The 20,642-nt window shown below is 41.6% G+C and overlaps 1 protein-coding gene across 3 annotated transcripts in view; it reads right to left on the minus strand.

The window, feature by feature from the left end:
* Positions 1-19,277, minus strand: part of npas3 (neuronal PAS domain protein 3) — a 380,804-nt gene extending 361,527 nt beyond the window's left edge. For 2 of the 3 annotated variants that reach the window (XM_026151153.1, XM_026151151.1), the window contains exon 1: positions 14,294-15,119. In XM_026151153.1, the coding sequence (XP_026006938.1) occupies positions 14,294-14,343 (50 nt within the window). In that variant the 5' untranslated portion in view covers positions 14,344-15,119. Of the gene's footprint in view, positions 1-14,293; positions 15,120-18,241 lie in introns of those variants that run through there. The other variant, XM_026151150.1, reaches the window with a different exon arrangement.
* Between the last annotated feature and the right edge of the window lie 1,365 nt (positions 19,278-20,642).

The following is a 20,642-nucleotide window of genomic DNA, read 5'->3' on the forward strand; positions in this document are numbered from 1 at the left end:
AGGCCACACAAAGCTGCCACAGAGAAGGAAGACGCGTGTGCTACTCTAAAATGTCATAAGGTTATATATAAGAATATTATTTTAAAGAAAGTGGCATATATTGATAAGAAATGGAACGGGATCTTCATGTTGTTTTAAAGCACAAACCTCTAACCTACCATACGGACTAACTTACAATACATGTAGATAAAAATGTGCTTTAAAGGAAGATTACAGTTTGTACATTAATAACGGCTTTAACGCTATTCATCCAACAACCGTTTAAGCGGACTAATCTTAAACCCCTGCGAAGCAATATTTCAGCATGTGTGTGTGTATGTGTGTGTCTGGCAGCTCTTTGAAGAGCGCTCGTCTCTGATCAGCATGAGGTCGAGTCTTCTCCCAAATGTCACCATGTAATGCTCAGCTGGTCGCCATTCACACATCCAGACACCAGAGCGAGAGACAGAAAGGTTAAGATTAAGAGAGAGAGAAAGAGAGAGAGTGTGGGCTTGTCATTTCACTTTGCATCGCTCATAGAGAGAGAAGAGAGGGGAAGACGGGATGGGAGAAAAAATGACTGATTAATGTCAAATCTGTGATAATTGGTAGACATATTTTATGTGCATAAGATAATTAATGCACAAAAAATACAACTTAAAAATAAAACAAACAAACATAAAAAACTGGATTAAATTCAATAAAACATGAATGGCTGGCATTGTAAAGATGCTCAAGAAGTGAAAAGCCTCCATTTCCATAAATGCTGCAGCTCACTCATGTGAGCTGGTTTATTTACCTGCTCGAGAATGAGCTCGTAACCACAATATTAACAGCATCAACAGTGCTGATCAACTCACAAAGAGAATGCAATACAGGCATTACAGGATAACTCCCCTGACTTCCACACTGTGTGGCTATGAGCTCTAAGCCCATCGGCTTCCCACTAAAAAAGCTCCATCATTTTCAAAAATGTCAGGTTAACATCTAACACATGCACATACAAAGTGGAATCGTTAAGGAATAGTTTCTGCAGGAGATTAATCCACAAATAGTGAGTTATTTCCAGCCGCAGTGGAACATGTGTGAATCTATATTCTGTTATTTCCTTCCCTTCTTTTTCAAAACCATCTGTCTGACTGAGGTGTCCCCTTGTTGTCATCTTCCCCTTCCTCTCCTCCTCTCCATTTGTAGCAGAGAATAATCAATACTTATTTCACCCCCAGGTCTCCTTCCAGCCTATAGGGGCAAAACAGGTGACCGCATGAGGGGCAAGGAGGAGACGAGAAGAGGTAATGAGAGCAGAGGGGAAGAGATGAAGCAGACAGAGGGGAGGGGTAAGGATTTCATTTATTTGCTTATGTACTGTTTTTGTTTTCGAAAGGAGAAATATAAATGTAATATAATGTGGACGTGAGAGCACTGCGGCGAATCATCAGACACAGAGAGCGAGAGAAAGAGTGTAACAACAAGAGCAGCAGATCATTGCCATGCTGCAACACCTGTCCTGGCAACTGGACACACATACACACACACACGCACACACACACACGCACACATACGCCAATTAATTTCCAAATAATTCCTCTTGGGGTTGAAGCAACAATGAGAACAGCTGGTTAATCTACATGTTACAGCACCTGGTTTAACTGCTGGATACACACGTGCAGCGAGAGAGAGGTTACAGTTTATATTGATAGTCATAAAAATCTCATTTACAGCTTTATGCTGTTTATTTATTGTCTTAACAGTGTTACTATATGCCTTTAAATTTTTGTTTTACAAGAAAATGTAAAATTCTTTGAAAGATGATTCTCTCCGACTCTGAACATTGGTACTGTCACCCTTTATCGTACCCCAGAGCTACCAGTTCCTTATAAAATCTTTCAGTTTACGGTTTACCTTATAGCTGTTGTCGCTATAGCAACACAATAATGATATTTATATTTCCATGTCGCTTTCTAAAATAGGCACAAATCAAAACCTGTACATACCTATGTACATTTAAACATATATACATAGGTAATAGATTTAACTACTGCTGTTATTTACAAGGCTACACTGTGATGCCTAAATATCAGGTATGTTAGGTAACATTAGCATTTCTTCTAATATCCTATTGAAATACAATGTAACAAATGATAAGAGTTATTAAAACTTTTATCATGTAACAAATATTGTTCATTTCAACAAAACCATGGGGATAAATATTTATCAAGGCCAATTTTTAGGCCCAATTTTTAGGCCCAATAATTAAAGGTATTATTGTAAGATTAGAAGTGTGATAAAATGCTTTATCAGATTTATTAAATTAGAACAAATGAATAATGTTCAAAATGGACAGTGTCTATACTATGCTATGTCCTGTAGCACAGAAAAGATCCTAAAAATCTCTCCAGAAGCAGATTTATCACTTTGACCTCTTGTGTTTAATAAAAAGCTCCTGACATTCAGTAAAGTTATGTCTCTGTTAGCACGTTCAGTGAACTACACATTTGGTGAGGCAGTAATGTTTATATTTTATTTGTATATCTTTCATATTTCTGTCAAAAAAAATGAGAAAGTTTCAGAATTTATGGCAGCGCTTCTTTTGAAAGGTAACCAAATGATCCCTGCATTGATGTGTCCATCTTCACCCTGGCAGAGAAAAGGATTCCAGTAAACTGGTGACTGAAACATCATCTGTGTGAGTTGCTGGCATGATCTAATGCCACTTTGTCAGTTGTCTCCTTTCTATCACCATTATGCACACCTGTGGCATTGGTACCCTTATACTCCAGGTGTCAGAACATAGAGAAAGTTTGTTTGTTTGTCCAAAGTCCACTTTACTTGGCTGGAGGGCTGATGACGACATAAATTTCAGGTTTGGCAGCATTGGTTCTTTTTCTCTTGCCAATTTGTTTTTTGCTTGATTATTGCTTTCACTCGCTGGTTAGATTTAGGGACTGAAAATAACTTAGTTAACACCACCATAACACCATGCTGCACAACAGTAACCCAGTTGGGACTGACAGATACTTCTCAATAATGCAATAACCTGCTGTGTCAGGGAACAGATGCCATAAAAATCCATGTGCATCGATGAACTAAGCCTACAGCTTTGAGAAAATGGCACTAACTGACATCCTTGGGATGAGAATGAGCTGGGATAGATGGGTTTCTCTGCAATGTCACTGCAGAAATGCACATACCACTGGAAGGCAGAAAGCAGCGTTTTTTTATGGCACATCTAGTAGAGCCAGGCTTCCTAGCAAAAGCAGGTGTTGTGCACCAACAGCAAAAAACATTTATACAAATATTCTGAAGAAAGATTGCAAATCCTTGCTTCAAAAGGGGTAGACTGGAACCTGTGAGTGTGTATAGCTGGGATGGCAGGATACTTGGGCATATCAAAATTCAGTTTAAGTTTAATTACAGTTTTAGGTAGGCACTGAATCACTATCTCTGACCTAGCAAGCCATCATAGGTGTCTTGTGTAGCGATGGATGTTTAAATTACAAATTTAAAAATACTTCACAAGTTTTGTAATACATCTGATGAGGCCACTGACCTAAACACTCGCACATGTTCAAGCAAGAAACTATGGAGGAGGCAGAGGAGTAAAAAACAGGTAAAGGTATGGTGGAGATAGAAAGTAAGAGAGAACATGGAAAGAATGAGGCAGAACATGAAAAGTGGCCATGATGGAAGCCTGCATGGGTCTGAGGAAGAAGAGAAGACGAGTGGTAAAAACTGAGGGGGCGGGGGGGGGGCTAACAAAAACAGCAAAGCTGAAGAGAATGTGGAAGGGCACAGAGGAGGGAAATAATACCAAAGTGGGAAAGAGTAATAAAGCAAAGAGATAGTGTGGGAGCGGGAGAGAGAGAGTGTGTGTGCGTTTAACCAATCTAAGGTGTAGTATAATTGAAGTGTGTGTTTTCAAGGACAGGTAGATATTGGTCCTGAGGTGGGAAGCTGCCGACTCAGCAGGTCTGAGTTGATTACATCCTCTTTCTACATGAGGAGAGGAGAGGAGTAAGACACAGGAATGGAAAAGGTGAGATGAGAATAAGAGAAAGGAGGAGGAGGGGGAAAAGGTGAGGGGGAGGTGAGGGGGAGGGAAGTGACTGCTGGTTTTTACAACACAGAAGCAAAGTTACATTGTTGCAATGTCCCAGCAGTTATGGTTCTATTCCAAGTGTACCGCAAATTATTGATATTTCCTTCCAATGCAAACATATTCACAGGGTTATAATGGCATCATTTTTAAAGTGGAATTCCAAACTGCAAAGCCACGAATCGTCACAGTGCAACCAGCACTATGAAGTGACTATTATGTAAAATAATAACATAGTATTGTTTAATTTTTTGATCACCGTTTCATCAGTGATCACAGATTCAGAGGTAATGGCTTTACAGATTATCTGGATTATCTGTCCTGGTCAAATTACAGGATGCTGCTACCTGGATCTGTGGTCTGACTGTAAAACTGTTTCATTTTTACTAACTTTCTGAAACAGTCAGTGTAACAACCAGATTCCCACTTGATGTAACAATCAGCCAACATTGTCCTCTTTTGTGCAAGACGGAGCCCCTATTCAGACAGGATATATTTCCCTAGGGGTATGTGGGGTAATTTTAATATTACATGCACTGGTCAGTAATTTAAATCCAGCTCAGAGTGTATACAGGTTTTTTTTTTAAAAATCCATCACCAGTAATAATTATAGCTCGAATTACCTGCAGGTTTGGACCCCACTCGCTGGAGGTCATCATGTAAATCTGGAGTTTTGGGAGTTTTCCGCGTTTTCTTTTCCTCTCTCACATTTTATCATTTCAGTGTGAACTTTGACTGTTGTGCAAAAACAGAGGTTTTAAAGAAATGTTTTGCTATTGTGTTTATAACCAGCAACATGTTGGCTTGGCTGAGAATTAGTATGACAACACAGAAATCAAAACTGAGTGTACAAACACCTGCCAACTGATTACTTACCAAAGAGTTTTCAAACAATTTCTGCATTATATTTCTTTCTTTAATCGATTTACCGTTCTATGAGGTTGTCCTGATGAACGATAGATGAATATATTCTGATCTATTTCAGCATGTATTCCCATGTGAAACAACAAGTTTATCATGTAAATGTTTTATGTAAATCAGTACAACATCAGACTTATATTAAACAAAGTATTACATTATACATTCATAATACTATAATAGCGGGACAAAAGAGGACAGGAACAAGCCAAAAATGCAAGTCACAATACTCGAAGGAGCTGCAAGACAAACAACAAGTGAAACACAAAAAGCTTTCACAAATTGCATATAGGATGGACCGTTGCTGGTATACAACTGGCAGAAGAAAAAAAACTGCATTAGTTTATGTAAAATCAGGAAATAACTAACAACATGTTTGTGCTGCTTTCCGGTCCCTTATAAAACTGTTTCAGCCGTGTGCAACATCATTTACATTTTCATACATTTCCCCATCTGGGACAAAACCAGAGTCTGTGTCAGAGTGGCGTGCAGGAAATTTACACATTGTTATTTGGTAACGACGTACAAACTGCTGCTGCCGCTGCCGAGGCTCAATTGTTGGCCAGAGACATTTTCGATGCATTTTCTTCCCAAAGACAAATGTAAATTCAGTTTGAAAAGGAAAGCAATTTTCACTCACACACACATCAGCAGACTGTTTTTACTTCCTTCTCTGATAACCGTGTTTACATGCATGTCTGGACAAAACCAATCTGTTGAAATCACAGAGGGAACCACGAGCAAAACTCCATGTTTGAAACAAAACGTAAAGCGTCAGGACTGTTTTGTTTTTTTTTCTAGCCCAAGCTGTTTCCTAACAACGTGTCAAGATCTGGCCCAAGCTTGAATACTCACAGCTATACAAAAAGCACCAAACCACCGACTTGCTGCCAAAGCCTCAGACCAGCCCCCCACTCTCTCTCCCTGCCTCTGTGTCTCTCTCTCGCTCATCAGAACGGGCTAATGGGACATTTTATTGTGTTATTTTGCTCCCGGGGAGGAAGGAGAGAGGAAAGGGGGAGGGAAATGGGCCTGTTTTGGACACAAAGCCAACTTTGTGCTTTGTGGTTTTTCTGTTGTTTCTGAAAGTTCGCCAACACTATCGCCGCCACAGCCTCCTTTTCTCTCGGCTTTGCTTTCTCTCACCCTGGTTTTCCTTCTGCTCTCAGTCTGTCCTCCTTCTTTTTCCTCACTTTGTGAGCAAAAACAGATTCTGCCCTTAGACAAAGTCAGGTGTCTGCCTGAAACGATGTCAGATCTTACAGCAAACAACTGTTGTTCTAAGTAAGGCTTTCAAATTCGACTTAGTTAAAAATAAAGATTTACAATAAGTGAGAGGCAAAAGCTTGTCAGTCTTACAAACTTAATCCCCTTTGAAAAAAGAAATTTGTTTCGTTAATAATTTCTGCAATGCTGACATTTCACTTGATCCCTGAAAATGTTCTTGAATGGTTCAAACACTGGATATTAGTGAGCGTAAAACTCCTTTAAAACCACAGTTAACCTCTCAATTGTTGGGCTCAATTTTTCTTGATACTGTGATATTTCTTGAAGTGAAATTAAAACAAAAAGAAAGAAAAAATAATAATTTTACCAGAGACCTGATCACTTGGTCAGGGCAACGTCATGAACAAAAACTAAACTCCATTATTCTGATGTGCTTCTAGTTCACTTGTTACATGAACCATCTGCAAAAACAACTTTCACCAGGCTAGCATGTATTAACAACTCATGAACAGCTGCACGCGGGTGTCACGCTGTGGGACGACAGAAAAGACACTTCAGAGTCAGAGTTATTACAAATGAGCAATATATGCACGCTTTGTGAACAGCTACTGTTTTTGAAGCGTTACCTCAGAAGCTAAGGAAACTTTAGCTTCCAGTTTTATTTTGGATCATTTTCTGAAACAGTTGAAACTCATATAAGTCACATATAATCAGCATTCATGAAACAGACCTTTACTAACATGAATAACCCAGATATGTCCAAGTTTTCGGTGCTTTTGTAGTGATTAGGTTTTCCCTGACACGACTATGGTCCTTAGAAACAGGAGGGTGCGTTTAATTCAGTTTTCGTTGTTACTTGTGTGTTTTTTGAAGGCACACTTCGGAAAAATAGAACTAGAATTTGATTCTTAACCTGAGAGGAATCTTATAGTTAGTCGAACAAGAAAATTTGAGTTGTCTAAACTTTTGTCCAAATCTGTAAATGTTAGTAAAGCCAACTGAAAAAAATTCAAGTGAATCACAATACAAGCTTCTGAATCACGTTCACCTGAATTTCTTACATTTTCTCAGCTTGTTGTTTTTCACAGTGTTCATGGGTTTACAATATAATCACTTAAGATTTTTTCTATTCCAGTAAAACTGAAAAATCACATTGTCTTTTTAAGCGTGTTTTTTTTTTAAGTAGAGTGAGTCATTGTTAAAAAATGATTTAAAAAAGAAAAGATAAAACATGTGAAAACAACAAAGCATGTGGAAGGCATAAGTGGAGCATTTTTATCTGAAGATTCAACAGTTGCTCTACTGTTGCAAACAATATCATCATTGTCTCTGCAGAACCACTAAGTATGAAAGTATGCCCAATTCTGAGTCTCAGATTTTTTACAAAAAGTAGTGAAAAAGTCTCATTTCATGCTCCTTTTTAAACTACTTTATTAGTTGATCTCCTAAAATATTCACTTGATATATATTAAAAACAAAAATGACAAAGATTAGTTTTCCTTTTTTTTTCATTTTAATAGATAAATGACTTAAAAATATGCGATTATCAAAATAGCTCATTACTTTTATGTTACTCATTTATAAATCGCTGAACTAATCATTAAAACACAATAACGCATTGCACCAACATGTGCTAACAGAAAATGTCAACTAACTTAGCTTCTTTAAAGATCAAACATCCTCACATTCACCTAAAAGGTCAAAAGTGAAAAAAGTCAGCTGTAAAAGCTTCTGTTTGCTACACTCCATGTTGCATGTTCTGCCTAGCCATCGTCTGAAGTCTTCTAATAAAGCTGATTAAGTAGAAACTGAATACAGTTTCTAATAAGAATTATTTTGAAATGCTGCCAAGTTGTCAATAACATTTCCATTTTCTTTATCTGTAGGATTCAACCTTTCGTAAAAATGAAGTCAGCTTTATAAAAAAAAAAATCTATGAATAACACACACTTGCAGGCCTGGCTTTGGGCAATCAGGCAGGTGTCCCCACCCGCCTGCCTCCTTTAGGGCAGCTAACCAAGCTCTCCTGCAGGGCTTTAAGAGGCTCTTATCCAGCCTGCGGATGAGTTTGATTCATCCCAACAGTTGTCCGCTGGTGAGAGCCAATCAGGTCGATGAGTGAGTCTGCCATCACTCATATCCCACTCTCTCTGCCATCTCGCACTGTCTCTACACCATTTCTCACTTCCTAGTCGCGTCCCTTCTTCTTATTTTTGTATTTTTTTCTTTTCATCCTTATTTTTTTAATTATTTCCATCTTCCACAAAATCTTTACTCCACCTTCCATATCTAAGTATTTCTAAACCATCTCCGTGGACCATGTGCACCAGACTTATCTTTTTTGCACAAAGCTAAAACTATTTCATTAATAAATTCTCTGATAAAAATCTCATTATTACATTGGGATTACTACGTTTAATAATCAGTCCAATTATCAAAGCCACAATGGGGTATAAATCTAAATGAAACATTACAGGTCGCAGAAGGACAAAAACACAATTACACTGAAAATATATCAATAAATGTCTTGTTCACATAGCCTAGAGTGCCTTGTGAAGAGGTGTCATGCCTGTTTTTGGTAAGCTTTACAGACCAGTTGGAAATCATTGCTGAGTAGTAAATCTGTGCCAACAATACTGCTATGGGTTTGGTTAGGTGTGCATATATATATCTATATATCTATATATCTATGTCTATCTATCTATCTATCTATCTATCTATCTATCTATCTATCTATCTATCTATCTATCTATCTATCTATCTATCTATCTATCTATCTATCTATATATATATATATATATATATTCCTTATATAAGGGAAAAAGAAAGAAAAGGATTGGACATCTTGAAGAATAATCTGGGTTTGTGCATGTTGCCAAAATTATGGGGACGTTTGATATCATGGTTAGGTTAAAAGGATGTGCTTTGGGTTTGACGAGTTGTCATTTCCAACTCGTCACATAGGCACACTGACTCTTGTTCAGCTATCACCCAGTCACCATTTCTTTCACTAAAGCCGAACACCATTAGCATGCTTATCCAACACACGGGGATACCCTTTTAATGTCATTTTCCCAAGTTCATGACAACCCACAGAAGTTCTTATTCTGAGGTCTAGAGGAGATGCAATCTCAGGACCTTAACCCTCAAACCAAGATTTGTAGGCCTTTATTTTTTTACTATTTCTTTTACTTTTATTTTAACTGTACATTTACAGCCCCTATTTGGTTAGAGTTGGGCACTTTCAACTGCATAAGTAACTTTAGGAAAAAGAATTCTCACTGATCAACATTTGGTTGCCACAAATACACATCGTTGTTACCATGGCGTCTAGTTCAGATGCTGGACTCGAATTTCACTTACAACTACGTACAAGTACTGTTTCCTGGAGAGTCAGCGTCTGAAAAACTGTAACTGAGAACAGGTTGTAAGTTTAGAGTACAGTCATGCCGAGCTTCTTTATCAATGCTTTTGATTGTTTAGAAATTTAAATCTCTCTGCTGTACTAACGTCTGATGCTATTTAGGCCCATCCATTGGCACCAACCTCCTCCTTACTCATGCTTGGGCTTCAACACGAGCATGAGTACATGAAACAAGAATTCACTGAAATATCTGATGCTATCATGTCTCGTTCAGGTTACAGTCTTCCCTACAAAATTTTCTTTTTAAATTTTTACCTTTTTTAGTCTATTTTTTCCAAACCTTGCTCCCAAAACCATAAATATATCATTTCCCCTCCTTACTGATTTTAATGTCCACCTCTTTTCTGCTTTTCTTCTCTCCCCATGACTTTCTCTCCCTCACCGTTGCTTCTGTTCTCCTCTCCATCATCTTTCCATCATCTTCCTCTCCAGAGCCACTGTAGTGTACTGATAGTGGGAGCACTTGTGCAGTCGGCTATGAAGTCTGTCCTCCTCCTTCTCCTCATACGTCTATCCTCACTTCCTTCCTCCTGATCCCTCTCTCTCTCTACCTGAAAATTAATTTGGTCTCCTCGAGATGCCTATCGGTGCTGAAATGCCCCCAGAAATAGATCCACAAACAGCGGCTCAGCCAAAACTCTGCTACCTGACAGCTTTTAGCAGGAATACTACTGGATGGATGGGTGGGGGTAGGGGAGCAGATGGAGAGATGAACGGAGGGACGGATAGATGGATGTAGACAGGGAGTAAATGGTAGGACCATGGGGCGTTAGTGGGAGGAATGGATTGATGACGACAGAAATTAATAGATGGATTACCTACAAATTTCTACACTTTATTGCCTAAACAAACCATCCGTTTTTAGATTGATTTCCTTCCTTCTAGGCAATCATTTCTTTCTGTTCATTTCTATGAAAATCAGCTCTCGGAGGCTCGAAAACCTGCTGCGGAGAGACATAATTCATCACAATAAAAGATTTAATCACCATTTTTCCATCCATGTTGGGGCATCATCACATGGTGCAGTAACACAGAAGCAGATTCAAAGACCCCTTTGGGTACCTTCAAAGACACATCTGAGACTTGAGAGTTGGGGGCCAAACAATAAGTTAATCCATGACAACTAAAAAGAAAAAACTAGAGTTGTAAAAGTCCAGCTGTCAGTCAGAAGCACCTCAATATCACATCTTCCACCAGGAAAGTTTCCTTAGTAAGTATCTTTAATGGTAGCTGGGTAACGTTGCAGACAACCTGACAAAGGGAAAGACTTTTATTTTTATATTTATTACCTGCTTGCCCGCTTGGAGTAGACATGGCCAGTTGGTGCCTTACAGTGGTGACAAATTGGAGGGTACGCTACATTTACTGAGATCCTTGCCTACATGCTCTGATGTTAAAATATCAAGTAATATCATGTGATGTTGACCCTCGTATGAAGATGGAGACTTGCATAATAATAGGTATGAGAAGTAATGCAAACTCTGAAATAGCCAGTGATGGACAAAGTCTCCTCGATGCTAGCACCGCCGCAGCAACATTTGGTTTTCTTGCCCAAAACAGACACAAGCAGGTGGTGATAAACTCATGAAATCCAGCAGTTAGCGTCAGAACAAAGTTTTAATCAGGATGCCCGGCAGGTAAATCTGACTAGGTTTTCAACAAGCAGAAAGCTGTGATGTCGTTTTTCTTCTTCTTCTTTGGAGAAGAGGATTAAAAAAAAATCCAGCCTCGTGGAAGAAATCACAAACTTTAACCTGACTAAATAGTTAGACCTTTGTACAGTCTCATTGTGTTTTACAAAAGGTTTTTTGTCTTTCTCTCATTACGACCCAAGAGGATCAGGAGGCTCTTTTTTTTATATGAAACTGATCTCCATCACTAATCTACAAAATAACTGGGCTGTTATTGCAATTTTCTTTTTGGTTTTTAAATAAGAAAAAAAATTCAGTTGTTGTGGAAACCATTTCACTAATTCGCTAATCTCATTTGAGCTTCTGAGTTTCTCATCTCCTCGGGTCACAAAGGGAAGCACAAACTCCCGGTGCATGTGTGCAGCAGAGTTTCAACCTCAGCATGTGAGGAGAAAACCTGAGGTATGAAACAAGTCTTACTCTCAGCAACAAGACAATAAGACAGCAACAACTTTGTTCCATCAAGCTGGAGCTTCCTGCCTCTTCATGTCGAGAGAAATTAAAGGATAAAAGCTCTCGGTAACAGAATCAGGGAAAATGAAGCTTGGACAGCAGCGCGGTGCAATTTCAGCTCTATACATTTGACGTCTGACCCTTCCGCCTGGTTTCTGCTCTTTAACGGCACACATATGCAAATAACCTGCTGTTAATCTGCAGTTCAGCACTGACCTTATACCCCTGACTTTAGGTCGCTGAATCCAGTGTATTATGCTCACCTGCATCTGGTGTTAACTGTAAGAGTTCCTTCTTGTGTTGTTCACTCTGGATAAGAGCATCAGCTAAATGGTTTTCGTGCTTACACTCCTCAGGCTTTCAGGAGAAAATGAAACTACAATTTAAAGGTCTGTATACCAACTTCAGGGCATCTTCAGTCATGCTGCAGTTCAGATGTAGATGAGGAGTGAAACGCTTTGATTCAGTACGGCTCAGCAACACCGTCACAGCAGCTGTGCGATGGTGCTTTTGCTCCTGTGCTGCTCAGGTTTGTCTGGGCTCGTTCTGCAAAGACGCCACCAAACAAGAATTTTGTCAGTTTTGCAATCACTCACTATGGAGGCTGAGAATTTGCTCAAACAAACTGTGCACTGGCCGAGACAAAAGCTGTCACTGTTTTGCATGAAACCGTGCTATAATCTGACTATCTTCCAGGGAAGCAAACAGGATATACAACCTCTAGATAGTTGTTACACTGAATCTTAGGGCATTTATGTCTGTTTATAGCAATTTAAACACAACGGTCCTCAAGCACCTACGTCCAGTAACACACAAGGCCACATTCCTTAAATGAAAAGGCTCAAATGATAACAAGAGAATTCCTTCGCTTCACGTTTCAGCTGCTCATCAGTCTGCCACAAACGCAGTGGATGCTGTCATGTGGATGAACGAACACTCCACTAAAATAAATCTGACTCAAATCAGGGAGCTGTGTCTGGCTGCATCAAAGCACTGACTTTCAGCAGGCAATCCAAAACGTGTGAAAGACAAAAAGATATAGAATTAAAAACTTTCCTTAAGATTTGGTAAACATTCAAACCCTCACTAACATTTCTCTGAGTATGCATTTTTATTTTCGTCGGCTGCAGTTTTGTCAGAACAGGTGGTGCTGATGGTGAAAGAAGAAAACCAGCGACGCACCGACGCAGGAAAGGGCCGGTCAAGGAGCGGACAACCTCTGCAAGCTGGAACAAAGTGATCTGCTTTGCAACAAAAGACATTACTGTTGAGTTTACAAAGAAAAATTATAACAATAACAATAATAAAACACCAACTGCTTTTCATCACCCTCTATTCACATTCACCTGCCACATCCTTTCAAACTGAAAACAACAAACAGACCATAAAAACAGAGAGAGAGAGAAATTGCACAAAAGCTTCTAGTAAACACATGCTCTTGTCCTGTTGGGGTGATCATACTTCTAGCTCTGGTTTCTTGTTAACACAGACAGTACTGCAACATACAACACCGCGTTCCCTGTTCATCCCTGTGATACACTGATTCACTGCCACAAAGGCTTCTGAAATTAAAACACAACAGAACTGAGCAGACGCGTAGGTTACATTTAATTGCTTGCCATCCCAAATTCAACAGGTATAAAAAAGGGGAAAAAATGTAGATTTCCATAGAGAACATGACACCACCATGCATCACACACTGAATAAAATACAAGGAGTAAGCATGTAATTACTGGCCATCCTTGAAGCAGCGGTTACAAAGAAGCTATAGCAGATACACCAACAAGAACTGTGTTCCTCTGTAAAAGATCAGCTTTGACATTTGAAAGCATGGTGGATATAACAATATTAACAGCAGATTAAAGAAGACATACACACAAATTTAAACATGTCAACAAAAATTCAACCTTAAAAATCAGAGCAGGTGAATCGCCTTTGAGGTCATGTACAGGTGTGCTTTGTGTGACTTGAACAGGTGAGTCCATGTACATCCCTCCACATTAAAGATCACTGGCAATTCTTCAGTGACACACGCGCGCGCGCACTAGTGTTGGAGTAGTAGAATTGGCCAAAAACGCACACACATGCACGTTCGGTTGCACATGTTTTCCACGACACAACGCACACACCTTCCTTGCTCGGAGCATCAACACACTGCATGGCTTCCTAACATGCACGTGCACCTTTAGGCATAGAAACACACACACGAGTCAGAGCAAAAACAGTCATCTGTTTCCCTGAGAGTCAGCCAACCGACCTGTTACCCAGCAGCCACACGCCTCTTCGTCTGACACACACACACACACACACACAGAGGCGCGCACGCGGGCACGCACAACTCGACTCTCCTCTGGAAAGGGTAACAGCGTTCCTCCTGACACCTCCAGCCTCAGAATAAAACGCAAAGCGACACGGAACAGCCAGCCGGGCTGCCGGTCTGCGTGCAGCTGTAAACATGCATTGAAGGAGAAGTGTGTGAGGGAACAAAAATCCAAGCCCCGTTACCGTTCTCTCCGCGTCGGGTCCTGCTGGATGCTCGGCTTGGTGGGCGCCATCTTCCTACAACAATTATTTGATTTCTTACTTTCTCTCTTTTCTTTTCTTTTTTTTCCCTCTTCTCAGATTTTTGTGGACGCGGAGCGGCGGCGGTGCGCTGCGCCCTGACAGCAATGCGTCATGGTCGGTGTGTTAAGACAAAGCCATGTCCGTGTGTGTATGTGTGTGTGTGTATCTGTGTGTGAGTGAGAGAGAGAACGTGTGACTGTGTGTATGTGTGGTGTCAGCAGCCGTGCGCGATTGCGCGTGCGTCTAATGCTTGTCTCGCTCTCTCTCCCCGCCGCCGCTCAGGAGCGTGGAAACAACGGGTGGTGGAGGCGAAGGCAGGGACGGGGCTGCAGCAGCAGCAGCAGAGGCATGCCGAGCGGAGTGAGGGGGGAACCCGGGGTGGATGCCTCTCAGATCACCGCCGTCTCTCCCCTCCTCGTCCTTCTGTCTCTCTCCACGCACGCACAGCTTCGGCTTTTTTGGCACCACAGAGGAATTTCCCGCTTGCGCTCCGGAGGAAGAAAGGAAGGAAGGAAAAAACAGAGGCAAACAGAGGCGTCAATTCTTTACATTCTCGCCGCCACTGCAGCGCCTGTATCCCCGTCAAAATCCCCGCGGCGGAGCGTCTCTCGCCGGTCAGAGTGTGTGTGGCTTTCGGAGCATTTTCCCTCCTCTGGCTGCTGACAGGAAAAAAGGACAGCACACATCTCCGGTATTTTCTCCAGCCCCGGCGCAACAACGCCACTCTGTTGCAGTTGGAGTCTGTGTGTGTGTGTGTGTGTGTGTGTGTGTGTGTGTGTGTGTGTGTGTGTGTGTGTGTGTGTGTGTGTGTGTGTGTGTGTGCGTGTGTTTATTTATTTTTTTCATTTCCTCCTGTATACAGGTTGCCCTGTGGGTTAATTATCAAAAAATTTTTACCACCTAAATAAATTTTTAAAAATGTAATAAAAAAAGAAGAAAAGAGAAAAGCACGAGACGTTGAGTGGAAAGAATGATGGGTGATTTACTTGGATTGTTTCCCTGTAAATCAGATCTGCACACCTCCACCCTCCACCCCCTTCACCTGGCTTCCTTCACTGTCAGTAATAAACACATCACGGCAAATGTCTCACTTCAAAATCCCAACTCAGCTTGTTGTTTTCGTTTGTTTTTTGATATAAAAATAAATCAGCAGTTTCCTGGTCATCTGACGAGTCTCTGTCATGATTTTGATATTGAGTTTGCGAGCCTCTAAATTGAAACAAAGTCCCCTTCTCCATCTTCTTCGACTAAATAAATCAAATAACCTGCTCGGTTTTTTTCTTTTTCTATTTTTCGTATTTCAGGTTACTGAAATATATTTGCCTCCAGGCTTTGATGTTTGCGCGTCAGCAAATGGCTCATTATCGTCCAACAGAAACTACCTTTCACTTCTTCTTTCCCCTCTTTCATTCATTCATTTAAATTCCACCGTTTTCAGTGTATAATTCATTGTAACCTAATCGCTGTGCTGTGTGATTAACCCCCTGGCTGCAGCCCTAGAAGCTGAAAAAGCCTCCCTCTCTATACCAATGACCTGTCAAGGTCAAAGGCATGCTGGGTATTCTCCACACAAACACGGGGTTACAGGCGGCGCAGTGGCAGAAAATAAAGACTGAAGATGGGGGAACCGTGACCTCCAGCCGGCGATCGTCGGGAGCTGTGAGCCGTTAGTGCCCATGTGCACTAACGGATTCTTAGAAGACCTGAACGTGTGCGCGCTTCATTTTCACCACTTTTAAGAGCCGCTGCTGTGATTTACGGTAAAAAAAAAAAAAATGTAGTTGCAGTTTCGTATCAGAGCTCAGGTCTCAGTAACCAGAGGTTGGTTTTTTTTTGTTACTTCGTCTCTGGCTCCCAGTTTATCCAGATGTGATTTAAAAAGCTGCTTCAAAGTAACATTTTCTTTTGATCACGCCAAAACCGGAAAGGTCACAGATCTGACCCTCATCAGTACACCTTCACAGCGCCCTAAAGTGAGCTTACTTCGTTCAAACAGCATAATCTTGATAAAGATAGAAATATAGAGATATTTTAGAATAAACACATTTATTCTTTGGGTGTTGGTTTCGTGTAGATTGAGGGTCGAGTTTTACTCTAGCTGTGTGGCCACTTTGCGCCAGACCAGGTCCCGAGCGTTCGCTCTTTTCTTTGAGGTTTGGCTGCTCCTTCTCTCCCCGTCTCAGCCCTGCTTACTGAGAGCTGTCAAACGGAGGCGACGTGGATAATGGAGCGTAATGTATAAACATATTAGCTCCCAGCTGTTGGTGGAGGGAAACATTATGTATGGAGAGAGGGAAGAGGGGCAGCTCGGTGAAAAGACACTGCGTCTGAAGAAAAGCTGAGCCTCTGCGGCCGTTACAGACACAAACACTCAAAATGGGCCCCATGTGCCAAACTGGCCCTTCCCAAACTGAGGTCTTAGGGGCCTCAAAGGTCCTTGAGGAGTTCAAACAGGCCCCCAGCTGCCGATGACGACACAGTTAAATTACAGCAGGTTTTATGTCAGTGGAAATGATGCGAGAACGTGCCACGCCACTACTCTAATCCCTTCAACTGTGGACACAAACAGTCCACTGCCCAAAATCCTCCCTTATGGGGGTCTGAGGTCTATGTGCGCCCAGACGCTTTGCTTTAAATAACAATACAGCCCTTATTCGCCTTGTATTTGTTGCTTTAGAGGGCTGAGACACTCTCAGTGCACTCGGAGAGGCCCCTGCAGTGATTTATGTCCTGTTTGCTCCCCACAGCTTTTAGACTTTACACACACATACGCACACAGAGCTATGCCCCATAATGTGGAGAGATTGTCCGGTAATAAGGCAAGAGTGTGCGTGTGTTGGGGTGTGTTTCTGCCCCCTGTGGCTCCAGATGATTAGAAAAAACAACCCTACTGAGTGGCCGGACAGGGAGGCAATCATTTAGATTCAGAGTAGAGGGGGGAAATAAGGGAGGGGGGGATAGGGGGCTATGACTGAAGTGAATTGTCACAAGAGAGCAGGTTGGATTCATGACCAGCTGGAAAACATTCAGCACATTTTTGTTTTTCCTGATATAATCCAATATGTTTTCGCTGTTATTAGCAGGACATCATCCCCAGTTTTCCATTGAATTACCTCGACTTTATTCCAGAAGTCGTGTTTTAATACTTGAACCTCATTCCTGAAAATAATTTTTCACTAAATCTCTGCAACCTCATTCCTCCGTTTCTTCCACTGCTGCTCCATCCTCTCTGTCTTTGCTGAGTGCACATATTTTTATACTTTTCTTCACAAATTTGCTTTGAAACACAAAAAATAATCCCAAAACAAACTGTGGATATTGACCTTAATCCTCTTATGTGGCATTAAAGTCACAATATTCCTCTTTTGCTTGTGGATTTGATGGAATAATTGAAAAGGAACGGCAACTAACTGAGAAAATATTTATCCCAACGTATTCACTCAAAGAATAAAAAAAAATCCTCTCCATCTAGTTTTACACATTTCAAATGAGTTTCGTGTATTCTGGGGTTATAGGTGATTTTCACAGGTTTGATTTAAAATCTCAACTGACGATGAAGTTTTGCTTCATGATACCTTAAAAAACGACTTCAAAAATACTAAACCAAAAAGTGTCCACTGAGTTAGAGATGCCCAAGTGTGCCTGAACATAAAACATCCCACGAAGGGGAAAATGATTGATTTCAATAGATGTTAGTAGGTTTAAATACTTTTATCGCAGTCAAATCAATTATAGGAGCACTGAGGAGCGGAGATCTCTCCGCAAGGCCACTTTGATACAAGTATGTTTAGTTTCGATGTGTTACTTTTCCAAGATTTCTTTTCAACTCCCTTCCCATCCTACGCTGACTCCGCTACAGGTCGTTAATCCTGTAGATTTCCCACATACCTTTGTTGGTAGGCGGTGATTCCCTGCACGCTCTGCGGGGTCCCGTTCGTGGCTCCGGGTACCGGCACGGGCACCCGACCCACCGGGGGTCCGGTCACCATCCCCCCTCCGCCGCCTCCTCCTCCAGCTCCGGTTCCTCCGGCCGCCGAAGCCGTCACCTGGACGCTGAAATCCGGGAAGATCCTGATCATGGTCCCCGTCGTCTCCGATGCGCTCCCGCTTCTCTACTTTAACAACCTCCTCCGGCGCTTTCTCCCAACACAGACCAGTCACCGAATACTGGGATCAATGGGATCAATGGATGTATTGATTCAGCAATTAAAGATAAACAACAAGTTTCTTTTTGTTGATTTGTCTTCTTCTTCTTTTTCCTCCTCTCTTTCTAACCTTTGAAAATAACTCTCAAGAAAATCCGGATCACGGTGCGTAAAACAGTCACAATTCAGTGAATCATTAGATAGCTGAGAAGAGTGAGTGTATAAAGCGCAAAGACAAAATATAATAAACCTTTTCCTTAATTGTTTCCTCTTCTTTCTCCTCCTCTCGGCTTTATCCTTGAGAAATAACCCGTGTGCTGCTCCGGACCATGGTCCCGGAGTGCGCGCAGTCTGCCTCTTCTCTTTCCACCTGCTCAGCAATCAGCGGGATCGGTGGATGTAAGAGGTGATTATTTCACCGACTGGAGACCGGCGGACAGCCGTGTTTGTGCTGCTGTCTGCCGGTGCAGGAGCTCCGGACTCTCCTCTCTCTCACGCGGGCACCGCCGCCGGCATCCCGTCCCCCGGCTCTCCTCCGCCGGGTGTGTGCCGGTTGGTCTTGTGAGTGTTGTGGGAAGAGCAGACCTGAAGTGGAGCAGTCAGTCTGTCAGCCAGTGAGCGCGCGGCTCTCAGCAGCACGAGCTCTGCAATGACATTGGTGTAATACAGTGATACGGCAGCAGCGGCGGCGGCGGAGGCAGCGCCAAAGTATGTGTCGGTATGTCGGCGAGAGCCTGCGTGTGTGTGCGCGCGCGTTTGCACTTGTGTGTGTTGTCCTCTGCGCCCCACTCACACACGCACATACAGAGAGAGAGAGAGGGGGGGAGAGGGAGAGAGAGAGAGGGAGAGGGAGAGAGGGCTGTTTGTTCAGCAGGACGGCATTTCCCCTGGCTTTATTGTGTAGAGTAACTGAGAATCAGTTTCCTGGACTTTTATTTTAAGTCGGTTTGATTTGGAGCATTTTGTTTATTCCAACAGTCTTTCGGAGCATTTTTTTTAATGTGTTCAAACGTATAAAAGTAAAAAGGTCTTTAAAGTAAAACAGAACCGTTTTAAAGATTGTTATTGCCTTTGAAAAGTAAAAAAAAAAAAAAGTCTTTAAAGAAAAAAAGACAAGCTTCACCGTGCGTAAAGCCAAAAACTCCCCACTTCACTCAACAAAATAATTTAAAGCACCACATTTGAACTGAGGATACAAAAGTGGATACAAGATGTATCCAGACTTCAGGACGTTCACTTTTCCCCGTGCTGTGTGTGTGTATCAGCTTACTCTGGGAATTGAGACGAAATAGTGCGGGTTTCTGTGCCCAAAAAGACGCAAGAGCTGCGAAGCCCGAAGAGTCTCTTTAAGTGCAAATAAAGGAGCTGTGCTTGAGCGAAGTGTTTTGTCATCATCAGGTGTCTGTGCGAAAGTGCGTTGAGTATTTTCTCTCTAATCTGTTTTCTGAACAGACAAACCAGCTCGACTGTCCTCTCCCCATTCACTGAAGCGCCGTGTGTGATCAGACTTTCGAATAAAGTCGAATTCAGCAGCGCTCCTCCTCAGACTGTCTCCTCCCCTTTCTCTCACTCACACCGGCTCTCCGCCCTCACTCTGTCTCTCTACTGCTCACTCACACAAACTCGATGCTACAAGTAAAAGTTCCCCAATCAAGTAAAAGTATTTATTGTACAGTAATTATAATTGGGGTTTTTTAGCTCACTATAGTCTCGGGTAGGTTCATGTTCAATGAAACAGAATGCTTTATTTTTTCATTCGATTTTTGTACAGCCACCATTGGGTGAGAGACGGGGTGCATGGTGGAGAATTCTCACAAAAATTCGGTAGAAAAGACGAAATGCTGCTCAAATGTTAAAGTTTACAACTAAATGTATAATTACTTTCCAGCCTTGGCTCATTCAGGCTACTGTAGCATTTTCAGTCCTTGTGTTATACTCCATTCAGATATGAAGGTCATGGGAGTCTGAAAGCCCAGAAAAACAAAGCCAAAACCTGCAGTTCTTCACCACTGGCCACTAGAGACTGGCTCTAAAAGGAAGTCAGTCCATAGACTTTCAATTTAAGAAGTTCAATTTTAAAAAATAATTTAAAAAAATAATACTAATAATAATGATAAAAAAACATTTCGACCTTCATAACAAAT

The sequence above is a fragment of the Astatotilapia calliptera genome, chromosome 19, assembly GCF_900246225.1.
Source record: "Astatotilapia calliptera chromosome 19, fAstCal1.2, whole genome shotgun sequence".
NCBI lineage: Eukaryota > Metazoa > Chordata > Actinopteri > Cichliformes > Cichlidae > Astatotilapia > Astatotilapia calliptera.